This window comes from Salmo trutta, chromosome 24, assembly GCF_901001165.1.
Source record: "Salmo trutta chromosome 24, fSalTru1.1, whole genome shotgun sequence".
Classification (NCBI taxonomy): Eukaryota; Metazoa; Chordata; class Actinopteri; order Salmoniformes; family Salmonidae; genus Salmo; species Salmo trutta.
In genome coordinates, this window is record NC_042980.1 from 39,946,757 (window position 1) to 39,974,390 (window position 27,634).

Here is a 27,634-nt window from a genome sequence, read left to right on the forward strand (position 1 = left end):
TACCCAGGCGAAGGAGAAGGGACTGTTTGGAAGGGAGTTTATTCCAATGGTAGCTATTCCTGTAAATCCACCACTCGCACCTCCAGTAGGTGATCTATAAGTGTTGGAGAAACTATAAAAAGATAGGGAGGCTGTTCATCCATCTGATTTGTTTAATAGATGTCTGGATACTGTGTATCAAGATGTTGTGGCCATTAACACAGATGGTTCCAAACATCAAGAACAGGATGTACTGGGTCAGCATTTGTAGTGCAGGAATGTTTGGTAGCAGTCAGGAAACGTATTACAGATCGTCTGGCTGTATATACGGGAGGCTAATGGCCATATTGTTGGCCTTGCAGTGGGTGGAGGAAGTCAAGCCTGACAGAGTACTTATTTGCTCTGATTCATGTGCAGTGTTGATGACTGCAGTTATTTAGCTCACGTAGCACACAATACCTGCTTTATGATGTACTACAAACTCATGGCAGGATGGGACAGATGGGTATACAGATAAGATTTACTTGGGTCCCAGCCCATGTGGGGGTGGAGGGGAGCGAAGCAGTTCATGTACTGGCTAAACAAGCACTTAGTAGTGGGGATGTTGATGTTGTAGTTTCAATGAGCAAGACAGAGACAAAAAGTCTGATATGGGCAGTGATGGTGCAGAGATGGCATGAGCAGTTTAATATAGATACTAAGGGGCAGACATGTATATTTTATTATCTTTTTTTTTTAAGAGCAACGGGCTGGCAGGATTTAGTTTCTCCCTGTCTCTGGCCCACACTCCAGTGCAGTAGGTGGCGGTAATGCATCCTAACGTTAGATGCCAACCGCCGATAAACCCAAGCGAAGAAGAAGAGGTTGCGGGTTCTAGTGATATCTCGCGGTACCTGTGCGAGTAGTTTAGCTTCATTCCACCACGGAGAAGCCAGTGGAAGGTGTTGGTTACAGCTTGAAGTTGGTACTTTAATTTGAAACCACGTAGAAACTGACAGAAAATAATATTTATTAACAAAATAAATGTGTTTAATTGCCTGAAAGGACATCAAGTCAGCTACATATTACGGACTGGAATCAAGGACGAATTCTGTGATCTACGAAGAAACTATCTAGCTAATTTAGCCTGCTAACAAAGAAAAGCATTTCTCTTGAGAAATAATCCTCACTATTCTCTTTAGTTATGAGTCATGTGGTCGTCGATAATCCACACGGTCTAGATCAGCAGGTGAGTGACTACTTCGTTTTCTATTGACTTAATAAAATAAAAACATGAACAAATATCAAAGTTAAGACACCTAAAATAACACTCGGTCAGCTTGCTACGTGTATGCTAAGCTAGCAAGCTGAAGTGGTCCGTAGAGCCAAGCTACGTTAAGCTAGCGCGTAGCTAACTGCGTGGATGTGTCTGGTAAAATGGTGGTTGGTGTGTGTCGCCGGTGAAATTAGATGGTCATGGCGGAGCTAGCGAATGCTGCCTAGTAATATTCGGTCCCGATCACACTTATTGGTAGCAAATTATTTGTCTCAAAAAGATTTTGTCGTTGTACACTTGCTGTCTATTACGGCATAGTAGCTAGCTGGCAGCTTTAAACAATATTAATTTTAACCTATACAATGTGTTTAACTAGCCATTCTAAGGTTACCTACACGTGAGGCCGGTACCGATTGCGCAGTTGATGGTTTTACGGCAATTTTATCCAGGCTCTGTTAGGCCTTAGCTAACGTTGGCTAAGTAATGTAGCTATCTACGAAGCTTAGATTTGTCAGCATGTGAAGTAGTTAGTTACCTGGCAATTTGATATTCAAATAACTTTAGTTTACTTGCTAGCTGGTTACCTTGATGAAATTCTACCGGCCGGTGAAAGTAACGTTAACTGCTGAGTGTTGAAACGTGGCGCAGGAAATAACAATTTGTCTACTGTACTGTAGGGGACGAAGAGTTAAAAAAAAAAAAAACTACTCCAGTCTGCGTTTACGAAGCCAATATGTCATTAGCTAGTTAATGTTTGGTTTGTTATGTAAAACATAGTTAACTAGCAATGTTAACCTCCTTTGGTTGTATGTTGTCTGTAGCTAGCTAGAGGTTAACGTTAATCTATTCACTACGAACCTTAGGACTCAAGCCAAGAATGTTGGCTGTGAATCGAACCTTTAGCACACTTAGAATCACCTTATCTTTAATGTCAACATTTGATTTGTTTATTTGACCTACAGGCTCTCTCATAGTGAAAACGTAACTTTTTCCAGTCAATGCTAGGATCTGACTCTTTTTGGCACTTTGCTCTATCTGATCTGGAAGCATTAATTCACACTTTGTTTATACCGTGCTTGTGTTAAGACACACTTAACAGTATTTTGTGTTTTCAGCTTGCTGGCCTAGACTTGAACTCAGACGGACAGGGAGGAGGCACTGGCCGTAAGTATTCACATAAATATAGTTCTCAAGTGGTGTTCATCTTTTGAGCACAGATATTCATAGGGCATTCAATGACAGCAAATTGTTCTGTGTACGGCTATTACTAAATAATTACATTATCTATTAGATCATACTGCTAAGGCAGGGGTTCACAAAGTTATTTGGCCTGCAACCCCATTTTGATATAATTTCCTCACCCCACCATGTAAAAAAAACTGATCAACGGCCAATCTTAACTTCATTTCAATTGGAACTGAGTATTACAAATCAGTTGAAGTATTTACAGTTGAAGTCGGAAGTTTACATACACTTTGGTTGGAGTTATTAAAACTCGTTTTTCAACCACTCCCCAAATTTCTTGTTAACAAACTACAATTTTGGCAAGTCGGTTAGGACATCTACTTTGTGCATGAACCAAGTAAGCTTTCCAACAATTGTTTACAGACAGATTATTTCACTAATAATTCACTACCACAATTCCAGTGGGTCAGAAGTTTACATGCACTAAGTTGACTGTGCCTTTAAACAGCTTGGAAAATTCCCAAAAATGATAGGCTAATTGACATAATTTGAGTCCATTGGAGGTGTACCTGTGGATGTATTTCAAGGCCTACCTTCAAACTCAGTGCCTCTTCGCTTTACATCATGGGAACATCAGAAGAAATCAGCCAAGACCTCAGAAAACAATTGTACGCCTCCACAAGTCTGGTTCATCCTTGGGAGCAATTTCCAAACGCCTGAAGGTACCACGTTCATCTGTAAAAACAATAGTACGCAGTATAAACAACATGGAACCACGCAGCCGTCACATCGCTCAGGAAGGAGATGTGTTCTGTTTTTAGAGATGAACGTACTTTGGTGCGAAAAGTGCAAATCAATCCCAGAACAACAGCAAAGGATCTTCTGAAGATGCTGAAGGAAACAGGTACAAAAGTATATATATCCACAGTCAAACAAGTCCTATATGGACATAACCTGAAAGGCCGCTCAGCAAGGAAGAAGCCACTGTTCCAAAACCGCCGTAAAAAAGCCATGTGCAACTGCACATGGGGACAAAGATTGTACTTTTTGGAGAAATGTCCTCTGGTCTGATGAAACACAAATAGAACAAAACAAAAAATGTTTGGCCTTAATGGCCATTGTTATGTTTGGAGGAAAAAGGGGGAGGCGTGCAAACCGAAGAAAACCATCCTAACCGTGAAGCACGGGGATGTCAGCATCATGTTGTGGGGGTGCTTTGCTGCAGGAGAGACTGGTGCACTTCACAAAATAGATGGCATCATGAGGCAGGAAAATTGTGTGCATATATTGAAGCAACATCTCAAGACATCAGTCAGGAAGTTAAAGCTTGGTCGCAAATGGGTCTTCCAAATGGACAAGGACCCCAAGCATACTTCCGAAGTTGTGGCAAAATGGCTTAACGACAACAAAGTCAAGGTATTGGAGTGGCCATCACAAAGCCCTGACCTCAATCCTATAGAAAATGTGTGGGCAGAACTGAATAAGTGTGGGCATGGAGGCCTACAAACCCAACTCAGTTACACCAGCTCTGTCAGGAGGAATGGGCCAAAATTCACCCAACTTATTGTGGGAAGCTTCTGGAAGGCTACCCAAAACGTTTGACCCAAGTTAAACAATTTAAAGGCAATGCTACCAAATACTAATTGAGTGTATGTAAACTTCTGACCCACTGGGAATGTGATGAAAGAAATAAATGCTGAAATAAATCATTCTCTCTATTATTCTGACATTTCAGTCTATAAATAAGGTGGTTATCCTAACTGACCTCAGACAGGGATTTTTTTACAAGGATTAAATGTCAGGAATTGTGAAATTGAGTTTAAATGTATTTGGCTAAGGTGTATGTAAACTTTCATCTTCAACTGTAAATCTGAAGGAAGGGATGTTCAGAAGATCATCATGCAATTTTGAACTTCTATGTAGAAAAGAACATTGTCGTCAGTTTTTTTTTTTTCCCCCTCGTCTGATTTAGTACCTGTTCTTGTCCACTCTGTTGTAGTGAATCCTGCGCGCTTGTGAGCATTGTAGATGGAAACGGAAGACTCTTGTTCCTGAGTCTTTATTTTTTTACCACTCTTTCTCCCCAACCTTGGGGTATCCAATTGGTAGTTAGCCTCTCCTCTCCCCATGAGACAAAACTAAGGTTGAGAGCCATGCGTCCTCTGAAACACAACCCAACCGCACTGCTTGATACAATGCCCACTTAACCCGTAAACCAGCCGCACCAATGTATGGGAGCAAACATTTTACACCTGGTGACTATTAGCGGGCACTGCGTCCGGCTCGCCACAGGAGTCACTAGTGCGCGATGGGACAAGGTCACCCCTGCCGGCCAAACCCTCCCCTAACCCTGACGACGCTGGGCCAATTGTGCGACGCCGCATGGCTCTCGTGGTCGGCTGCAACAGCCTGGACTCGAACCCAGAAGCTCTAGTGGCACAGCTAGCACTGCGATGCAGTGCCTTAGACTACTGCGCCACCAGGTTGGCCCCTTTCCTGAGTCTTATCTTTCAGCGATGGGGTCATTTATATTTTGTAGCTTAAATCGTTCAAAAGATAGAGCTACATTTGTAGGAAGAAAACCCAAACCGCTTACTGAAGTAACTCAGGTTCTATGAACCAGGTGTGATATCAGGTTCTCTCGTGACCCTGTTTTCAAACCAGGCGACACCACATAGGGCAGTGTTTCTAAAACTAAGGGATTAGCGTGTACAGATAACATGTAGGCTAAAGGTGGCAAAATGACACTTGTGAGATGACAATTTGGGTATTTTTACAGAACAATTTGCATGGAGTGTCTCATTGTGGCGATTCCGTTGGTCGTCATATTCATAGCTTTACCATACGATGTGTTTCTCGATACGAAGACTGACAGTTCTAAATTTGTTTCTGTTTCCAGGGCGTTACATTCCACCTCACTTGAGGAACAAAGAGGTTTCCAAAAACGGTAAGGGATCTCTTTGACACAAAGTAAATCACACACAATACATAACTCACTGGTATTGCCACAGTCATTGCTTACAATACAGACCCACACTTAGTGAAGTCTTCCGCAAATTCTCATTAGTGTCCCAATTCTATAGGTCTACCCTTCTGCCCTAAGTGTACACTTGGTCACTTCCCTTCATGGATTTAAAAGGAAAGGTGGAATGTTCCTTTGGCCTACGCTTACCCCATTTCAGTCCTTTTTAAATGCATGCGGCACGGTGTACAAGTACATAATTGGGAGAGAATTTGACATTCAGTGCAGTTATTAGAAAAAAGGACTTGTTATTAATGGTGTGCAATATGTTTTTGGTCTGTTATAATAGGGTCAGGATGGGTTGATATTGCAAATTTGACCAGCAATGCATGCATTTGTCAGTTACGCAGAATGCTATTCGTTAAATATATCCCAGTAACCCAATTAGTACACATTTCTGCTCCTTGAGGCCAAAGGCAACCAAGAAAGACTCAAATTCTCAGAGTACAGGAGTTTAGGGGGAAAAAACTAAAATAGATCTTCTGTCTGTGCTTTTATTGGCAAAGACAAAGTAGAGCCTGCTACCCTCAAAGTAAAACCAGATGCTTTACCCCATCCGAACAGCATGAAAAGATGGCCTTCACAGTAGGCTGGAGGTCAGAAGCATTTGATTCCCATCTCTACGACGGCGCCAGTGTATGGCGACACTTCACATGCCGCTCTCTTGCTACTCTTTGTCATTGTGTTTAACTAAGTTGTTTATCCAAAATGTAGCACCAACACTTAATTACATCAAGAGTTTGTTCGCCAAGAATTGTTCCTCAAGAAAAACAAACATAGAAATAATCTCTGAATTTTGTTGGCTGAACCTGAAATACTTAATGATCAACTGTCACCTCTTCCACCCGCATGAGGGGTTTACCGGTTATTATGATTGCTCTTGCCGTACAGCCCCAAGCCAATTCTTCTACAGCTCTTGATGAACTTAATAGCGGTATTAAAAAAAAAAAAGGAAAACGTGTAGTCAGAGGCCTTATCTATCGCCGCGTAGGACTATAATTTGCCACCTGGGGAAAGTACTGGCGCAATACTTTCAACATGTCCCCTGACCAGGTGTGACAAAACACTGGACCGTTGCTGCTTCTCCACCCAGGGACCATATCGCTCCTTCACACAACCCCACTTCAGCAATCAGATCACTCATCAGTCCTTACTTCCTGTTTTACAAAGAGTAAGTGATGAGCACACAAACTACACTTAGTGTACAGTTAGTGCTTATCCAATGACTTGCAACTGCAAAGGTGCCTTATGCATTCAAATAGGATGCAACGAGTTATAGTAATTAATTTGTGACCTTGAGCAGCAGTTCCCAAAGTTCTTGAACAACATTTTTTTTGTGCAAAATAACTTAGCGGACCTCCCATTGGGAACTGCTGATCTAGAGAAAGTTATTGAGGTTGCTAAAGACAGGAGAAACTGGACAACTAGTTCAAGGCTTCCGACTTGTTCGCGTGGCAGGTACTTCAAGCTATCACGGAGAAAGCTAGCGGAATTGCCCATATTGACTCCACACTCCCACATGAGGTGAACAACTCTGATCTACAGCTTCCAACAACTCAGAGGAATATTTTCACAAGTTTCAATCAAGACCTTGTAGTCTCGTGATTCCTACTGTTTGTTGGCCGGTTGTTTATTGGCCTGCTATCTGCACAAGCATATGTTGAGTTGCGTGAGTTAGGGCTGTTATACCAGGCACTATCACTGATGTGAAGAGGCTACGCGACAGACCAGGCAACTAGTTTTAAAGCTGAACTTCACGCAAATCGGCAACATATCACATGCCTGCAAGATGACCAATTGGAGGACGGATGGTCGGGCTACTTAGCATTTGGCGTTGCGCTGGATATAGGCAACCAACATGATCTTCTGAATGCCCATGAGAAGAACCACGATTTTTTTATTTTTTCCTAAGTAGTTTTTACAATCAATTCTGTGACGTAATGGAAGTCTAGACACCTGCCTTAACATATTTTGTGTTGGGAGAGGGTAGCATGGACATTCTTTCGTCTGTATTCTTGCAGTTAATGCAAATGATCTACAATAGACATTCTCTGGCATTTTTTTTAATCGTCTGCACATCAGGGTTGTTGGATTTAGACATGTAACAGTAATGTTTGCTACTTGCTTCTCACTGGGCCCAACACATAACAATATTATTTTAGGGAAAGGCAAGTCTGAGTTCTAAGAAAAGTGTCACGCTAAGCTAGCGCTGACTCATTGAGACTGACTCACCTCTTAGAAGTTGTGCAATGATTAATGAGATATTCAAAATGGGATTTACTTTGACATTTTTAAGATATTGTATAAGGTTTGTCTTGGGTTAGTTTCATCTCACTTTTGTGACTTTATTTGTCTTTTTATTCCACAACAGAAAATGCATATTCCTCTGGTAGACAGTGTGGTTATTCAGGGCCACCACCAGTAAACTTCTGTAAGTCCCTTCCGTCTGCTTTGTGCTGAGATGCATGAAATGGCCTTACACACAGCAACACCAATGTGGGTTGTTCCAGATGCTGGTTCTGTTCAATGGAGCTTTATTATTTTGACGTGCTTCCTAAAATGTTAAACAACTTCATATTTAAGATCTGATAATGTGTGTTGGTACAAACTTCATTTTTATTTGGAACCAAATGTGAAGAGTTCTAGCCTTTTTGAAAGACCAATACTTTTACCACTTTGTCAGTGGGGGCTGGTTAGACATGTGATATACCTGATTGTACCTGCTCAACACATTCCCAATAGAGAACGCCACCCACAGTTCCCACGGCTGGGAATAGGTTATCACTTTAGGATATGCAGCCATAGGTGTCGAGGCTACCTCTAGTGCAGCTTGTTTCTGGTGAATGGGTGTTGTAAAATGAATGTCTTTTGAGTAAGATTCTGCCCTGCACCGCTAGCTAGTATGGCTGTATTACTAATGCCAATGGGAGCTACTTAATGCTAACATACTAATGTTTAGTATCTGCAGTTGGAGTAAATCTCTGTCAAAAGGAGCCTACATTGTGTGTTCTGATCGTCCTAGGAGCATACAAAAGGAATACAATTAAAGCAGGGACTCCTGAATTAAAAGGAGCCTGTTTGATGAGTGTAAAATGTCTAGTAGCCTAGCCTATACTTGGAATCCTTCCTATAGGCACGGTAATGCTGCATTCATAGCCAGGTGTTAGAAGGATGTGATATTTAAAAAATAAACTAGGGCAAGTCAGTGAAGAACAAATTCTTATTTACAATGACGGCCTACCCCGGCTCAAACATAACCCGGACGACGCTGGGCCGATTGTGCCCTGCCCTATGGGACTCCAATCACGGCCGGTTGGGATACAGCCCAGGGTTGAATTAGGGTCTGTAGTTATGTCTCTAGCACTGAGTGCCTTAGATCGCTGAGCCACTTGGGAGCCCACATAGAACTGGGAAGAATCTGCTTGAACGCCCCTCCAACTGGAGTTAACCACTAGTGATTACATCTATCCCTGAGCTCCGACTTCTCCCACCCGCTGACGTCACCTATTAAGGAAATTGACCTCACATAGCATTTGGGGAAAATAAATGCAACAAAACACTTCAGAAAAATTATTCTTTTTTCTTTTTCCCAAGAGTTTGTTTACAAGCATGATAGCTGTACGTTTAGTTTATGGTTGACGCATTAGCCAATCTGTTCAAAGCACTTGAATGCATCTTAACTGGGATTTTGACTTCAACTGCCAATTACAACCTTCCCACTTGGTTATGAATGCACCATGAATGCCCAAGGGAAACGTGCGGAACTTGGAAGCTTTAATTTTGGTGAAGCTTCGCTTGTCTTTGGCGTTGGGCCTTGCATAGTGATGTCAGAGCTTGCAGTGTGCTGCTGTCTATGGTGACTGATCTGAATTCACCTTAATGTGGTCTGCTGCGAGGAGTGCTTCACCATTCTGGGGACTTTTATATAAAAAGGAGAAAAAATATAAATGTCATGTAGAAGGTGCGCAGACTTTTTTTAATTTATTTTTTCCTATTTCACTTGTTTTGTGGGGACATGGAAAAATAAAACATTTTAATAACATGCTCAAAAGCTCCAAATACGTATTTTTAGAAACTGTTACAATTTCAGTATAGTGACGCAACATTCTATTGGATTTTTATTGCTACTCAAGCGTTACCTCTGTCCATTCTAGCAGCAGGCTGCACAGAGAATGACAGCTGGGTAGGTGAAACGGCTCGAGTCGCACAAAAGGGAATATAGCGGTGCCAGTAAAGTTCAGAATGGCATGATTTGGTGTGTACATCTAAAGACCTGCATCACTATACTGAGACGTCGTTTTCTTAAAGGACGTATTTGGGTGTTACTGGAGTTGTGGTTTATTTAAAATATATATATATATATTACTTTTAAAGATGGTGAGCCACTCCTTTAACTTTCCTGTCCAGAAATAGTCCCTTCTATAAAGAATGAGCAGACTTGCTAATTGTACTGTCTGAAATTAAATTTTATTTAACCTTTAACTAGGCAAGTCAGTTAAGAACAAAATCTTATTTACAATGACTGCCTACCCAAGCCACTGTATAAACATGGCCCAAGCCACTGTCTAATTTCATGTAGTAAATGTTTTACGTTTGGAGACTTACACTCAAGTAATTTCTATAGAATTGTTTTATTAATCAGTGTCAGCCTGCATTCATTTGAGTTACATGTCATTGCATCCTTGACGTTAATGCACAGTTTGCATCAATAGAGGTCTAGGCTACATGAACAAGTGTTTCTGGACTCCTCAGGGCTTTTCCAAGATGAAGCTATCTGACTCTGTTAACGCTGGCTCTGAATGGTAGCCTGTGATTCTGCACAATGTGTTTGCATAGTGCACTGGGATGTGAACAGTGTCTTTGTACACAGCTCTAGGCCTGGTCTGAAGCCTCCGCTATCATGTACGTACGGTTTGCCCAGTGTTTCAAGTGTGAAAGCTAGCACTTGAAGGAACCCCCTGAAGATCCACAGTTGGCTGTGGAAGCTGCCTATTTTAAATTAATATCTAGGATCAGTTCTCACTTTTGTATCTAAAGCTTTACCACTATGAAGTGAAAGAATAAACCTGACCCTAGATCTGTGGGTTGGGGCTGTTTGTCACCTATGGAAGTGGTGTAGACCGAACTGTCCATCCCTGCTAATCCTCCTCCCCAACCCACAATGATGGCAGGGAACGATTGCTGTGGTATGTCTCTTGGACAGGAGTCTAACCGTGAGTAGTCCTAACTCAGGGTTGCCTTGCCGTAGATGTGTTTTAAAATAGGGGCTATTGTAGGAGTCTTTTGAAGTGTCTGTACTCTTCATTCTGCTGACGTGTCCACTTGTAGTGAACTCATACTGCCAAGTTCAGTCAGTTGGCCTCCCTTTTTAAAACTTGAATCTCTGAAATTGAGTTTTAGAAGTCCTTTGATCGATTGTCACTAGTTTTGCCAATGCCAATATTTATTGCAAGGATGGGGGGGATATACATGTATGTACAGTACCAGTCTAATGTTAGGACACCTACTCATTCCAGGGTTGTTTATTTTGACTATTTTCTAAATTGTAGAATGATAGTGAAGACATCCAAACTATGAAATAACACATGGAATCATGTAGTAAACAAATCCAAATATATTTGAGATTCTTCAAAGTAGCCTTTGCCTTGACAGCTTTGCACGCTCTTGGCATTCTCCCAACCAGCTTTGAGGTAGTCACCTGGGATCCATTTAAATGAACAGGTATGCCTTGTTTAAAGTTGTGGAATTTATTTCCTTAATGTGTTTTAAGCTAATCAGTTGTGACAAGGTAGGGGTGGTATACAGAAGATGGCCCTATTTGGTAAAAGGCCATATTTAGGCAAGAACAGCTCAAATAAGCAAAGGGAAACAACAGTCCATTACTTTAAGACATGAAGGTCAGTCAATAAGGAAAATTTCAAGAACTTTGAAAGTTTCTTCAAGTGCCGTCACAAAAACCAAGCGCTATGATGAAACTAGTAAAACAAATAATTAAACCCTTGAATGAGTAGGTGTCCAAACGTTTGCCGTGTATATGCAATATACCTACTCATTCAAGGTTTATTTTTATTTTTACTGCTTTCTACATTGTAGCGCATTAGGGAAGACCATCAAATATGAAAACACATTCATGTAGTAAAAAAATAAAATAAAAAGATTCTTCAAAGTAAGCACCCGTTGCTTTTTGACAGCTTTCTCTCAACCAGCTTCACCTGGAATGCTTTTCCAACAGTCTTGAAGGAGCTCCCACATATGCTGAGCACTTGTTGGCTGCTTTTCCGTAACTCTGCGGTCCAACTCATCCCAAAACCTCTCAATTGGGTGGAGGCCAGGTCTTCTGATGCAGCACTCCATCACTCTTCTAAGTCAAATAGCCCTTACACAGCCTGGAGGTGTGGTGAGCTGCAGAAGGCTGTAGTAGCCATGCTGGTTAAGTGTGCCTTCAATTCTAAATAAATCACGGAGTGTCACCAGCAAATTCCCATCACACCTCTTCTTCCGTGCTTCACGGTGGGAACCACACATGCGGAGATCATCCGTTCACCTACTCTGCGTCTCACAAAGACACGGCGGTTGGAACCAGTCGTTTCAAATTTGGACAGATTTCCACCGGTCTAATGTCCATTGTTCGTGTTTCCTGGCCCAAGTCTCTTGGTGTCCTTAGTAGTGGTTTCTTTGCAGCAATTTGAAGGCCTGATTCACGCACTCTCCTCTGAACAGTTGTTGAGATGTCTGTTACAAGACCTCTGACGCATTCATATGAGCTGTTCTTGCCATAATAGTTGGTCTTTTACCGAATAGGGCATCTTTTGTACACCACCCCTACCTTGTCACAACACAACTGATTAGCTCAAATGCATAAATTCCACACATTAACTTTTAACAAGGCACACTTGTTAATTGAAATGCATTCCAGGTGACTACCTCATGAAGCTTGTTGAGAGAATGCCAAGTGTGCAGAGCTGTCATCAAGGTGAAGGCATGGCTACTTTGAAGAATCTAAAATATATTTTGATTTGGTTCACAATTTTTCTTTTTGTACATTATTCCATAGTTTTGACGTCTTCACTATTCTACAATGTAGAAAATAGTCTAAAGACATTTTTGAATGAGTCTGGTACTGTGTGTTTTACTAATGGGAATTTTTACCTTTTGTCTGTGGGCCTGGGAATCCAATTTATCCCCTTCGTAGTCTCTGAATACATGACAACCCCATAGTACACTCTCTCTACCTGTCGTCATCCCTCTTCCTTTCATTCCTCTCCTCACCCTGTCCGTGAAGACTCTCCAGGAGGATGGGATGGCGGACGCAGCAACGGCTTCACCAACGGTTACCATGACAACCGCAACGGGGGACGCGGCGGGCCTCCCCGAAATGACAGAGGTGGGTGTGACAGCTGCCGTAGTAACACAATGGGTGACGCCTTGTTTAATCAGCCAGTGAACACCGTAGGTGGGGAAACCTACTGTGCCAAATTGTATTTATCTATTCATCAGTAATAGTAATTACATATGCCAACGGATGCAAGTAGGTAATGTATTATGCTGTAGATCTGGGCCTCTAGATGCTACTGTGCGTATACTCTATTTACTTGGTAATACTAGTAATATCTAATATATAGATGTTATCTGCAGAGGCAGAATTTCATTGAATCGCCAGCAATGGCAATAATGTGTTAATATAAATCAGACGTATTAAAATTGTTATTGATCAAATAGACTATGCTGGAAGGGTACAGATTAAAAATATATACAAACACCCCTGCACATTCAGTCTAACCCTATACTCATATCATCCAATCAAATCTATTTACCAAAATAGCTGCTTCTTTCCCAAACAATATTTTGTTGGTGGTAGACAATTCTTGCATGTTAGTGGGATGATGAATGTATCCACGGTTACTCACTGAGCTATCCACTCTCCCTACCCAGGGTTTGGTGGTGGACAAGATGGTGGAGGCTGGGGAAGTGCTCCCAGACAAGATGCAGCCTATAACAGCTTTGGAGGGAGGGGCAAGTCTTCCTTCTACAGCGACCGTGGATCATCAGGGGGTAGAGGGGGGTAAGTATCGCTGCACTGTCTGTTGGAACTCTGGATTTAGCCATACAATTAGGTGTGTGGTGTTTCAGACAGCTGATTTGTAAAAGTGTGGGGGTCTTTTGCAGTTATCAGCGTGGAGGGTATGGTGGTGGTGGTGGTGGTAACAACCGCTGGCAGGAAGACTCCAGAGACGACGAGGACTGGTCCAAACCCAGCCCTGCTAACGAACGGCTGGAAGCGTGAGTCTCACTCCTCTCTTAAATTGACCAAAAGCAGTGTCTAGGACTTCTGCAACTTGAAGTCTGCCATATATAAGCATACTCAACAATATTGGCCTTACATCAGTCTTAAAGCTGGTAGTGTGCAATATTCAGTTTGGTTTTTCCGGACAACTTTTGAAGAGTCCTGTTATAATGTTGGTTTGGAAATCAAGTCTGACGTCTTCTAACCCAAGCTATCTTTTTCCTCTCCACTCATCCAGGGAGTTGTTCTCAAGCGGCAACACTGGTATTAACTTTGAGAAATACGATGACATTCCCGTAGAGGCCACTGGCTCCAACTGCCCGCCACACATCGATAGTGTAAGTCGTATCACTGGCTTTACCAGTTGTCATGTAAATCAAGGGAAATGCTGTGTATGGAAAATGTTGAAGCTATTCTTATTGACAAAAGTCAACAGCGTAGAAGTGATCCAAAACTAATGCCGCCTTTGTTTTGCTATTTCAGTTCCATGATGTGGACATGGGGGAGATCATCATGAGTAACATTGCGCTGACCCACTACACGCGGCCCACCCCCGTCCAGAAATACGCTATCCCTGTCATTAAGTCTAAGAGAGACCTAATGGCCTGCGCTCAGACTGGTATGGGACTGAATGATTGAAGATCCACAATGAGTGATGCTGGGACTCAGATGTTTCACTTTAAAATGTATGATAAATTAAAACCAATGATTGCAAAGTTCAACAAATCATAACTCTATGCATAAAGGACTACTTTTAAAAATGCTACTAAAACACTTGAACAGTGCAGATGCAATGTTAACTGAAAAGCAGCACAAACCATCATTCTGTTACCAAACTCTGCACTGTTCTTCAAGTAAATTTGCAAGTTCAGTGCAATTTGTTAAAAGAAGTTCATGCACATGGAGTTGTGTGGTTTGTATAACTTTGCAACATTGTTTTTTGTTTACATTTTTAAAGTGAAAAAATCTGAGTCTCAGCATCACTCTGTTATTGTGGCATTGCCTATGAAGGAATGTTATTTACTTCGAAGGGAGAGACGCTAAGGGAAGTGCTATCTGGATATACTATGAATTTAAAACAGGTTTTCTGATCGTCTTTCTATCGCTTGATACCTTTTTAGACCAGCAAAGATGAATGATTATTATATTGACTAAAAGACAATGTTCCTCAGGCTCGGGTAAGACGGCAGCCTTCCTGGTGCCAGTGCTGAGCCAGATCTACACACAGGGGCCTGGAGATGCCGCAGCGGCTGCCAAGAACGGACAGGTACACACACACGACCAACCTGCAACATTGAGTTTTCCCATTGATCTGAAACATTGCTTTTCTGTGACAGCAATTCAATTGCCCCCCTTGACTTGCTCGTGTGCCGTTTATTTATTCTGTGTGCTGAGGTTGACCCAACACTTGTCGATTCCCTCCACAGGACAGTGGTAAATATGGGCGCCGTAAGCAGTATCCCCTCTCCCTGGTCCTGGCTCCCACCAGAGAACTGGCCCTGCAGATATACGAAGAGTCCAGAAAGGTATGGGCTAAATACACCATGGACAGAACATGAATGATCTTGTAGTGACAGTGTAATAGTAGAGTAGCCTAGTGGTGGCTAAGGAACATGGACCCGTTGACTTGAAGGTTGCTGATTACCAACATGTTGAGTGATTGCAGCTAGATTAAGAAAATATCAACCTCTATTCTTGGCATGCACACTCTCCTCGTGTGTGTTATGGAGGAACAAAATGCCCAGTGCTATGTCTTCGGTACCAGAATGTCTTGTTTTCTGGCACACTATCATGTTGAAATGAACTGGCATCAGGTTCTATGTAATCTGAGTGTTCTGCAGGCAGATGTGAATCTATGTAACATCTGCTATAGAACAATACTCCAAAGATGACAAAAGGATAATGGTTAATACTGAATTATGGGTAGTACTAGGGTTCTGAATGGTCCTGTATGTCTTCCCCCTGCAGTTTGCGTACCGCTCCCGCGTGCGTCCCTGCGTTGTGTACGGAGGGGCTGACATCGGCCAGCAGATTAGAGACTTGGAGCGAGGCTGCCATCTTCTGGTGGCCACACCTGGACGCCTGGTGGACATGATGGAGAGGGGCAAGATTGGCCTCGACTACTGCAAGTAAGTGGGTCATACGCCGAGGCTTACGGGTTGGCCAGGGCTTACGGGTTGGCCAGGGCTTACGGGTTGGCTGTTTCTGTTGTCCCCGTCAGCTATTTGGTGCTGGATGAGGCTGACAGGATGTTGGACATGGGCTTTGAGCCCCAGATCAGACGCATCGTGGAGCAGGACACCATGCCCCCTAAAGGCATCCGCCAGACCATGATGTTCAGCGCTACCTTCCCCAAGGAGATTCAGGTACACACACCCCAGTAGTGACGAAAGCTTGAGAAACTGAGTCAAACCCTTAGTCTGTTTCTGACTGTTTCTGACTGTTTCTGACTGTGTAGATGCTGGCGCGTGACTTCCTGGAGGACTATATCTTCCTGGCTGTGGGCCGCGTTGGCTCCACCTCTGAGAACATCACTCAGAAGGTGGTGTGGGTGGAGGACGGTGACAAGAGGTCCTTCCTCCTGGACCTGCTGAACGCTACAGGTAAGAAACACGTAGACACCAACGCTACCCTGTAACACTCAAACTATTCACACACTCACATTCACTCACAAACAAACCAAACTCCATCCTAAACATATGTATAACGTTCAGTCACAGATTGAAACTAATTCATAACACTTGCTAAGGTTTTTATCTAAGAGGGGTACATTGTTAGTCTTCCCTTGCCCCACCCCCAGCCACCTGTTAGTCTGTCCACCCAAAGTAAATGAATGTCCATGTGGACACAATTGTCTCTAAAACTAGTTGTCATGATGAACCTTCACCATTCTCCTCTGGGTGAAACAGAGGGTGGTTGATGGGAAAGCGCTAGTTATCACATATCTGTTAAGTATTAAGTTGCTCCACACTGCCTTTGGTTTACTTTGCTGGGCGGTTTGGTTTTATCTAGTCATTCCCAGTGACGCTCCTGATGTTCAGGAGGCTGCAGTGACACCTGGTAAGTATTATTATGGTACTTATAACCCTTAGTCTGACCCTCCCAACTGGCAAACATCCCACTCCTCACCCCCCCCACATCCCTTTCTTTCTCCTTTCATCATTTCTCATAGGAGCTTAAGGGCCAGAAATAAAGCTTGCAGTCTCAGGGCCATGGGAATCCTGCCCTTAGTTCAGCGGTGGGCAACTCCAAGCCATGGAGAGCTGTGGTGTGCAGGCTTTTATTCCAGCCCAATGCGAAGACACAAATTTTGAGTCTAAATGACACCATGGTGTCTCCAGGACCAGGGTTAGCCAGCCTTGTCATTTGAAACAGTAGTAACACTTGTAACCCTCGAGGTTTCTAATTGGAGCACAACCTGTTGCTTTTAAATTCATTTTCCTCTCTCTTTTTTGGGAAAGGAAGTGTTTCTGGCTTGGTGTTACTGTCTGGAACAATTTTAAACACACACGCGCGCGCGCACACACACACACACTCCGCATGTGTAGGGAGATTTTAAGGACACCGTGGGCTGTTTGCATTTGGAAACTGAGCTACACCTTCTGTTAGTCATGCAGTTACATCTTGTATAGGTTGAGTCGGTCTATGGTAAATAAAGTACACACAAACCCCTCTGTATTAGCATTTCAGGCCTTCCAAACCAATTATCTTGTGCATCAGCCTTAACAGTCTCGACGTGCCAAAGTTTCCTTGGCAACTAGTAAAACAGCCTATCGTGGAGATTAACAAATAGCCTAGATGTCACAGAATCTAGGCTATTTGGAAACAGGCATAGGATCATCAGAGAATATCAGTGCTCCCCCCATCACTATATCCCCATAACACCACCATCCAGTTTCACTGTCCAGTGTTTGCTCTGATAGCCATTAATGCTATGTTAGTCCACTGTAGATAAAACAATAACGCTACTATAGTACCATTTTCAAATGGCTGTGAAGACATTTTGAGTTATGGGACAATCGGCTGATTCTGATATGAGGACATTGGGCATATAAACTTCGTAAAACAGAAACAATAATTTAATGGTTGTCAGTGAAAGCAAAGCTGCTTCTGCACCCCCGGTCTCCATTTTTCAGTTGCCATTTTGTTTATTTGCACCACGGTGACAGGGTCTGACACATCACCTGCTATGTTTTGAGTTCCTGCTACCATCTCCCCAGTGTCTGAAGTCTTAATCCCACTCATCGCATGTGAGCTCAGTACGGTTTCTTTCTTCCTCTTTCGGTCTCGCTCTCCCGCTCTCTAGGTAAGGAGTCTCTGACATTGGTGTTTGTGGAAACCAAGAAGGGAGCGGATGCCCTGGAGGACTTCCTGTACCGCGAGGGCTACGCCTGCACCAGTATCCACGGAGATCGCTCCCAGAGAGACAGAGAGGAGGCGCTGAACCAGTTCCGCTCCGGACGCTGCCCCATTCTGGTGGCCACCGCGGTACGACAACACACGCACACTGTCAACATAGAAGTAGTGTCATTCTCCTCTTTAATCTTGCATGCATCCAAACGTATCAGGATTTGTATTGAAGCTACATCTGAAACGTTGATCACCACAGTTTTTTTCCCCCCTCTTGCCGGTTGAGTGGTGTTTCCCTCTGACTGACTGCCTGTTCTCTCTCTCATCCAGGTGGCTGCTCGTGGTCTGGACATCTCCAACGTCAAGCACGTCATCAACTTTGACCTGCCCAGCGACATCGAAGAGTACGTCCACCGTATTGGTCGTACCGGTCGTGTGGGGAACCTGGGTGAGTGGGACTAGTGTTTGACATGTATTTACTGTGTATGTCATGTAGGGGTGGGTTGTGGGTAGGATTTTGACCCGGCCCATCTCTAACACGCCTTGGTCCTGTTCATAAGGGCATGCGAAGAAAGTTTTGCTGCGAAAAATAGGAATGAGCTTTCTTTTGTTTGCTGCATAATTAACATGACCCTGACTAAATGGATAAAATACAAAATGATCCTTGGATTTGCATCATATTGTTAGTGATAGCTAGGTCACGTGTGTTCCTTTGTCAGTCACCTTATGTATCAAGTTGTCAGTCTGCAATCTGGTTGGTTGTATAATGAGAACGGTGTGATCACCTCTGCAATTGGTATCCAATTGGTAGTTAGTCTTGTCTCATCGCTGGGACTCCCGTACGGATTCGGGAGAGCCGAAGTTCGAGAGCCGCATGTCCCCTGAAACACAACCAAGCTGAACTGCTTCTTGATACAATGCCCACTTAACCTGTAAGCCAGCCGCACCAATGTGTGGGAGGAAACATACACCTAGCGACAGTCAGCGGGCACTGCGCCCGGCCCACCACAGGAGTCACTAGTGCGCGATGGGACAAGGACAAGGACATCCCTGCCGGCCGGCCGAACCCTCCCCTAACCCTGACGATGCTGGGCCAATTGTGTGCCGCCCCATGGGTCTCCCGGTCGCAGCAGAGCCTGGACTCGAACCCAGAATCTCTAGTGGCACAGCTAGCACTGCGATGCAGTGCCTTAGACCACTGCGCCACTCAGGAGGCCCACTGGTGCACGTTTAACGGAAGGTCAGGGTGCCGGTGAACAACCGTGTCATGTGTGTGTTGGTCATGCGCATCTGTGTATCACTTCTCATATGACTGTGATGCTAAGAAACGAGATTAACTCCAGATAAACACTAAAACCACATTATTACTTAAGTTCGATCACACACTGCATGAATAGTTTTTAAGAAGCCTTCAAGTATTACTCAAACTCTGTGTGTAGCGTATTGAGCCCTGTCCTCGACTGTGTAGGTCTGGCCACGTCGTTCTTTAACGACAAGAACAGCAACATCACCAAAGACCTGCTGGACATCCTGGTGGAGGCCAAGCAGGAAGTACCCTCCTGGCTGGAGAGCCTGGGTTACGAGAACCAACACAAGGGCAACACGGGACGCGGACGCTCTAAGAGGTACAGTCTCGCACACCTTTTCAGGGACGTTAAATGGACCGCTTATGTTGAATTTATTGTCAAGAAAGGAGAATGCTAACTACATGTTCTGTGTATTTTCATCTCCCACCGCTAGGTTTTCCTCTGGTGGATTTGGTGCCAGGGACTACCGCCAGACGCCCGGCGGCGGTGGCTTTGGTGGTGGTGGACGCGGCGGCCCTCGCACCGGGGGTCACGGAGGAGGAAGTCGTGGCGGCTTCGGTGGAGGTAAGCGCTAGGTCCTCTTCAGAACCATTCTAAATGTCACTTGAGTTTTTATCATGATCTTTTGGAATGAATGTTTCAATCATGTGTGAGGGGAGATCTCTGCAGTTTTTATTACTGAATTTATTGGACTTTCTATCTATTTGAGATTTGACACCTCTCCTTCCCAGGTGGCTTTGGAGGCGGAAACTCTTATGGTGGTAACGACGCTGGCTACGGTGGCAACTACAGCCACTCCGGTAGTGGAACCGACTGGTGGGGCAACTAGTCGCCATTGCAAACGGGTTGCCACGCCAACCAAACTCATCCTCTCACGGAAACCACATGTTGACTACGCCAGACTAAAACACCCCCTACCCCCCCACTCAACCCTGTGTAGTTTCACTGACACACAGTACATTGCACACACTGTGATTCTCTGCCCTTTCGCTTCTCTCACAAGGAGCAAGACGCAACGCCAAGACAACCAGCGCAGCGCCAATCTATTGGAGCAGAGATTTGCACACTTTTCAGATAAAAGGAGTGCTGACATGTATGGTCTGATATAGCAACTCAGACCAAAACGGCAAATCCTTTCTTTGTATAAACGGAAAAGAAACCCAAGAATATCCTGAGGATCATTTGTATGTTAATGTACTGTGCCTTTTGAATTTAGACAGGACTAATTCTGTGTCATTTCACCAAATGAATGTTGGCCAAGTGCTCTGAATTATTGTTATTTATTTGGTGAAAAAGAAGCATAGAAGAAGAGAACTGCTTGTACTTAATCAAACCTTGGCAAACACTGGGGCATTGTGGCTCGTTCGAGTCATGAATCCATTTGAACCTTTCAAAATTGTCGCAGTGACATCATGTAGCCTTTTGTCGGGTTCAACCCAGAGTTCAGACAGCTAACATCACTGTAGCATCCGACATCACTGGGCCGTTCTCCTAGTGTGGCTAATAGAACTGTATTCTAATCTTTAAGGGACGAAGAGTTCGATTACTTTTTCTTTTTTTTGCTCACTCTATCCTGGATAGGCTCCTCTATAAAGGATACGGTAGTCTTTCCAAAAGCCATTCCAGATCTCTTAACACGTAAAGTCATTAAGCTCAGTGCTAACAAACGCACACTGGGGTTTAATTCAAACAACGCAAACACTTAATGTTGTAACTTGTTACTCCACATCTATTGACTTGACAGTGTTATGGCAGCTAGTGAAGTTAACTAAACGCTAGCTACATTAACTGGGCGGTGTTTTTTTATTTAAACTCCAGACATTTGAAGTGGGCGCACGCGCAGTATTTGAAACTTTTTTTTTGTTGTGAAACGTTTCTCCACACCTGTAACAAAAAATGGCGCCATCTTGGAAGTGAAGTTCAAAATGGCTCCATAAGGACCACAGCATTGGGGGGAGGGGGGGTGCACAGCGTGGGGAGGGTACAGTGTGGCGCGACATTAACGTTAAACCGTCTTACCATTGACCGAGCGGTGGAGCCGGTATTCTACGCATGCTAGTGTTTTGTTTTTTGGTCAAGGAGATATAAGACAAATGAACTGAGTCGCAGGCTTAACTTAATTACAACCCTTTTCTCTTTTCAAGCTGCGTTGGAGGCATGGTTCATCTGTCAGAGACAGGAGCAGTCCATCACTAAGGGTTAACCAGTCAGAGAGCAAATGGACTGTTCAGAGTAGGACAGTTGTGCCCTGGGCTGGTGTTATGGGGTGGTCAGGGGTTAGGGGTCAAGTTCAGTGCGCCAACATTGGTTTCCATTGCTCCTTATTGTAGCTGTGGAGGTGGCCAAAGCTGGGCAACTTTTGTCCCCTTATGGTATATATGTACTGTCAACTCCTCTGGGGGTTTGTCTGCTTTAGATGTGTATAAAGCTCTGGTACCGAATGGCCAGACGAGGCTTTTCCGCTCAGAGGAGCAGCTGAGGAGAGAAGGGGCATTTAGCGATCTCTAAGTGCGCTACGTTTCTTCTCAAGTGTGTTGTGCCTTTGAAAACTTTTTAAATTGATGAACTTAAAAAGTGGATGCACTGACAGTGTTTGAGAACTTTGATTGAATGGTGCTACTTGAGTTTCAGTGTGTAGGCCCTCGTTTGTTGTCGTGCCCATCAAGTTTTACAAAAGTTATTTTATTGCACATCTAGAGTTTTATATAAATGTCTTGAATATGTGTCCTTAAGCTTCCAAATATTGTTCGAGGAGATTGTGGAAAAAACGCAGCTTGTTTACAAAGGGGAAGGGTTCTCAACATTTAACCAGGATTTTTTTGGGACCAGGGGATTAGGCAGTTGGAATTTAGCCATTTGCACACAGATTTCTAGATTCTACTTTTGCTGCTAGTTTTGTGTAATTTATTAAGCATTTTTGAGAAATATTTATTTTTCTAAGCCTCAAAGTGGTTCTTTGAAAGTTTCAAGAAACTTGACCAAAAGACGGTAACAAACACTGGCACTTGAATGTTGAATGTCACCTGTATGCGTGAAATTTATATTTCGGGGTAGTGTGAGCTTTTTAATGTTTAAGACATATTGGACTCTGTCAATAATAATAATAATAATAATAATATCCGCAGTTGTTGAGGCCTTGGGCCCTGACATATCTAAATACTAGCTAGATAGTCTGATTGGCCTTCAAAAGAAAAAATGGAATTAAACAGACATGCCAAGGTTTGGAATTAAAGTTCTCAAAAGAGCAAAAGCTAATTTTCCTCAACGTACCAGTGCAGAAGTGCACGGGATTGTCCAGTTGTGTGCATTGTTTAACTCTATTCTAATTAGACCTATAATTATTTTTGTTCCAGTGAATGTCTGGCACATGGCAATCTTAAACAAACATGTGGTTTATTCTCTGTTGCATTTGCATATATGGCACCTGTAGTAATTGTTTTCCCCTCAGAGTATTGAGCAGGTCTCCGCTGCAGTAGTGTTCCCCACCGTAGCAGGACATTAACTAGCCTGACCACAGGATGACTATGCTATGACCACCATTTACTTGCTCAGTGCCCTGAGACATACACAGGTGTTTAGATGTGGACTTTGCTTTCTGTACTAGCTTAGAGGCTATTGCACTGCATGGGGAAAGACTTGGCTGTGTGACTATTGTAATGATTTTACCAAAATAAAAAGTTTGAATGCAAAAGTACCTTATTATAAAATGTAAGCATGTTTTATAAGATTTGTTATAAATGTAGGACAGGCTATTGCCTGGAGTGTTTGCGGCAGAGAGGAGCTGCGAAGTTGGCGTTGGTTGAGATTTGATAGGCTTCAGTTCTTTTGAAGATAAAAAAATGAAAAAATAAAAAAATGGATTTCATTAAAAACAAACCCTGTCACTTGTCTTATTTTTTGATTTCCTGTATAGCTTTGTCAAATCAAGGTCGTATTCTGTAGTGCACACATTAGCCAAACGTTTTGCACGGTACAATTTAAGATGAGCGTTATTGGGCAAGTTCAGGGAGAATCCCTTGGCCCTGTTTCTCAAAAATATTTGTCGTGTTTTGTGCCTAAACCGGGATGTGATCAAGTCACTGGGCACAAACTAGTTGATTCAATGTTATTTTGGCCTAATTTGTCAATGTATTGTAACATGGAATGTATGTTGGACAATACACTGAATTTGAAGAAAGTCATCAATTTGTTTTGAAGGTTGACATTTCAACTACAGGATTGTTATGGAAACCAATTTACTTCATAGACTAAACGTGTATAAAATGCTGAATTTGTTCCTGTGGTCTTTAAACATCTATGGATACCCTTTGGTCTCCCATCCAGAGTTTTAACCACGCTCAGCCTGGCTTAGTAATGATAATTAGTGTGAGAATTATTGTTGAGGTATATCCACTTAACTAAATACACTGAATAAAAATATAAACAATTTCAAAGATTTTGCTGAATTAATGTTCCCTCTGTCTCTCTTCCAGGGGATTTGCATTAAGAGATGGCTTTTGGGAATGTGTGGTCTAGTTAATGATGAAGCAGACATAAGCACACGCTGACTGGATAAGAACACACAAGGAAATCAGTCAATTGAAGTAAATTAATTTAAACCCTAATCTATGAATTTCACATGGCTTGGATCAGAAAATCGGTTTGTATCTGGTGTGACCACCATTTTCCTCATGCAGCGTGACAAATCTCCTTCACATAGAGTTGGCCAGGCTGTTGATTGTGGCCTGTGGAATGTTGTCCCACTCTTCAATGGCTGTGTGAAGTTGATGGATATTGGCGGGAACTGGAAAAAGCTGTCGTACACGTTGATCCAGAGCATCCTAAACATGCTCAATGATACAATGCCCACTTAACCCGTAAGCCAGCCACACCAATGTGTGGGAGGAAACATCGTACACCTGGCGACTGTCAACGGGCACTGCGCCTGGCCCACCACAGGAGTCGCTAGTGCGCGATGGGACAAGGATATCCCTGTCGGCCAAACCTTCCCCTAACCCTGACGATGCTGGGCCAATTGTGTGCCGCCCCATGGGTCTCCCGGTTGCGGCCTGCTGCGACAGAGCCTGGACTCAAACCCAGAATCTCTAGTGGCACTGTTTGTGTGCAGGCCATGGGAGAACTGGGACATTGTAAGCTTCCAGTAATTGTGTACAGATCCTTGCGACATGGGGCCATACATTATCATGCTGAAACATGAGGTGATGGTGGGGGATGAATGGCATGACAATGGGCCTCAGGATCTCGTCACGGTATCTCTGCATTTAAATTGCCATTGATAAAATGCAATTGTGTTCATTGTCTGTAGCTTATGCCTGCCCATACCTTAACTCCACCACCACCATGGGGCACTCTGTTCACCACATTGACATCGGCAAACCACTCGCCCACATGTGGTCTGCGGTTGTGAGGCCGGTTGAACTTACTTCCAAATTCTCTATAACGACATTGGAGGCAGTTTATGGTAGAGAAATTAACATTCAATTCCCTGGCAACAGCTCTGGTGGACATTCCTGCAGTCAGCATGCCAATTGCACGCTCCCTCAAAACTTGAGACATCTGTGCCATTGTGTTGTGTGACAAAACTGCACATTTTAGTGTGACCTTTTATTGTCCCCAACACAAGGTGCACCTGTGTAATGATCATGCTGTTTAATCAGCTTCTTCATATGCCACAACTGTCAGGTGGATGGATTATCTTGGCAAAGGAGAAATGCTCATTAACAGGGATGTAAACAAATTTGTGCCCAAAATCTGAGTGAACATTTCTGGGATCTTTTATTTCAACTCATGAGACCAACACTTTACATGCTGTGCTTGTATTTTTGTTAAGTGTATATATAACATTTGCAAAGTCATCAACAGCTATTGTTTCAATTAAAGCCAGTGGCTCAGATGGAACTATCCAAGCAGTAGTAACATCTCCTTCAAATGTTTATATTTGGTTGCCTTGTCAACCAAACACAGTTACATTTACATTTTAGTCATTTAGCAGACACTCTTATCCAGAGCAACTTACAGTAGTGAATACATACATTTCATGCATTTTTTTTTTTTTGTACTGGTCCCCCGTGGGAATCAAACCCACAACCCTGGCGTTGCAAACACGATGCGCTACCAACTGAGCCACAGGGAAACCCAGTTCACTATTAATTTTGCAATACAGTGAATAGCTTAAAGCTAAGGCTATTTTACAGTAAAATTAGTAACACATCCATGGCCACATTTTGAGGATACTGAGCATTATTTAAGATACTCTTGAAAGAAGTAGGGTTTCACATGTTTTTGGAAGACGGGAAGGGACTCCACTGTTCTCACTTTAGGAGGAAGCTTTTTCCACCACTGAGGTGCCTGGACAGAGAAGAGCTTTGACTGGACTGAGTGAGAGCTGCCCTCCCGTAGGGGTGGAGGTGGGGGGGCCAAGAGACCTGAGGTGGTGGAACAGAGTGCTCGGGTTGGGATGTAGGGTTTCAGCATAGCCTGAAGGTAAGGAGGGACAGTTCCCCTTGCTGCTCCGTAGGCTAGCACCAGGGTGGTGCAGACACAGATCCTCTCCACACCACCTGGTAGGAGTGACCTTCCAGGTAGGATGCAATCCAGGAGTGTGTAGAGCCTGAGATGCCCAGCCCTGAGAGGGTGGAGAGGAGGATCTGATGGTTCACGTTGAAATGGCGTGGTGTGCCCAGTGAGTGGATCTACTGGTTATACATCCACATGCCAGAAGCATGAGATTTGAGTTAGGGTAATCTGACCCCAAATTGGTGGTTAAGAGCCTGTTTAGGAGCATCCGCACTGATTGATGACCTCTGACCTCTTAGGTTAAAAGAGGTGGAAAGCATGCTGGCCGATTTTCCTGGATGTTCTGGACGAATAGGAAGCCTAGATTTGACAACTTGTTCTCTGTGATGAACTGAACTGGTTGTGGATATAGATTTGAGCTAGTAGTGTAATCTGAGTTGTGCTGTATGCTGCTGGGTTACAGGCCTGGCTGTGTTACTGCTGGGTTACAGGCCTGGCTGTGTTACTGCTGGGTTACAGGCCTGGCTGTGTTACTGCTGGGTTACTGTTGGCCTGGCTGTGTTACTGCTGGGTTACTGCTGGCCTGGCTGTGTTACTGCTGGGTTACAGGCCTGGCTGTGTTACTGCTGGGTTACAGGCCTGGCTGTGTTACTGCTGGGTTACAGGCCTGGCTGTGTTACTGCTGGGTTACAGGCCTGGCTGTGTTACTGCTGGGTTACAGGCCTGGCTGTGTTACTGCTGGGTTACAGGCCTGGCTGTGCTGTGTTACTGCTGGGTTACAGGCCTGGCTGTGTTACTGCTGGGTTACAGGCCTGGCTGTGTTACTGCTGGGTTACAGGCCTGGCTGTGTTACTGCTGGGTTACAGCCCTGGCTGTGTTACTGCTGGGTTACAGGCCTGGCTGTGCTGTTAGCGTAGAGTACTGCTTTACCCCTCTGTTAATCCCTGTCTCTCCATCCATCCCTCTGTCTCTCTCTCCTTCCAGGGGATTTGCCATTAAGAGATGGGCTTTTGGGAATGTGTGTGTGGGGTGTAGTTAGTGATGAAGCAGTCATACATAAGCACACGCTGACTGGATAAGTACACACATGAATAATATGCACGCACACAGGTTTTAATGACGGTGGGGGTTGCTGTGGTTTAAGTGCAGGAACACACACACACACACACACACACACACACACACACACACACACACACACACACACACACACACACACACACACACACACACACACACACACACAACACACACTGGTTTACTCACACTTATCAAACACACACATTCATGCAAATGTACTCGCATATACTTGCACTCCCAGACAAATGCACACACTGCCTCCGTCAGACAGGACCTGTTCGCCTGTTCAGTATGTGGGAGGGATCTCTGCTGACTGACCGGCAGGATGGATGGACAGACAGACAGATGGATGGATAGGAGGACACCTGGATCACACATGGACACAAGTGTCAGACATGATTGACAGGTAAGAACACATTGTGTTTTATGGTATTTTAATACTTTTTACAGTCCTGCCATAATTATGATAGAATTATATATAAGTGCATTGTCACACTATTTATTCGCAGAATTTCCAAATGGCATTTTGGTTTGCCTCCCATGTTGATGTTATAATGCAAAATGTCCTTAAAAATTGTTTCATTGCTTGTGTTTTGTAACTTTTGAAGGATTTTGTGTTTGTGTTGATTTGATTTGAATTGTTACCTATTTTAACG

General features: G+C 43.6%; 1 protein-coding gene across 4 annotated transcripts; it reads left to right on the top strand.

Annotated features, from left to right (window-relative positions):
* The first annotated feature begins 881 nt into the window (after window positions 1-881).
* On the top strand, window positions 882-23,258 carry LOC115161302 (ATP-dependent RNA helicase DDX3X). 4 transcript variants are annotated; one of them, XM_029712168.1, is made up of 20 exons: window positions 882-1,207; window positions 2,350-2,398; window positions 5,319-5,366; window positions 7,813-7,872; window positions 12,724-12,825; window positions 13,374-13,503; window positions 13,608-13,721; window positions 13,964-14,063; window positions 14,209-14,344; window positions 14,898-14,992; window positions 15,153-15,251; window positions 15,694-15,854; window positions 15,947-16,091; window positions 16,184-16,328; window positions 16,738-16,785; window positions 18,032-18,213; window positions 18,406-18,523; window positions 19,544-19,700; window positions 19,816-19,946; window positions 20,114-23,258. In XM_029712168.1, the coding sequence occupies exons 1-20, from the start codon at window positions 1,163-1,165 to the stop codon at window positions 20,209-20,211; spliced, it is 2,163 nt and encodes a 720-aa protein (XP_029568028.1). In that variant the 5' UTR covers window positions 882-1,162; the 3' UTR covers window positions 20,212-23,258. The 4 variants fall into 4 exon arrangements, with proteins under 4 accessions (XP_029568028.1, XP_029568029.1, XP_029568030.1 ...); XM_029712169.1 differs by lacking the exon at window positions 16,738-16,785; XM_029712170.1 differs by lacking the exon at window positions 7,813-7,872 and having other exon boundaries at window positions 20,114-20,211.
* The last annotated feature ends 4,376 nt before the right edge of the window (window positions 23,259-27,634 follow it).

Bases quoted from the DNA above. Each gene is read 5' to 3' on its own strand.
- LOC115161302 (XM_029712168.1), top strand. From the start codon at position 1,163: ATGAGTCATGTGGTCGTCGATAATCCACACGGTCTAGATCAGCAG. The intron at 1,208-2,349 runs GTGAGTGACTAC...TTGTGTTTTCAG, and splicing joins CACACGGTCTAGATCAGCAG to CTTGCTGGCCTAGACTTGAA. The intron at 16,092-16,183 runs GTACACACACCC...CTGACTGTGTAG, and splicing joins CCTTCCCCAAGGAGATTCAG to ATGCTGGCGCGTGACTTCCT.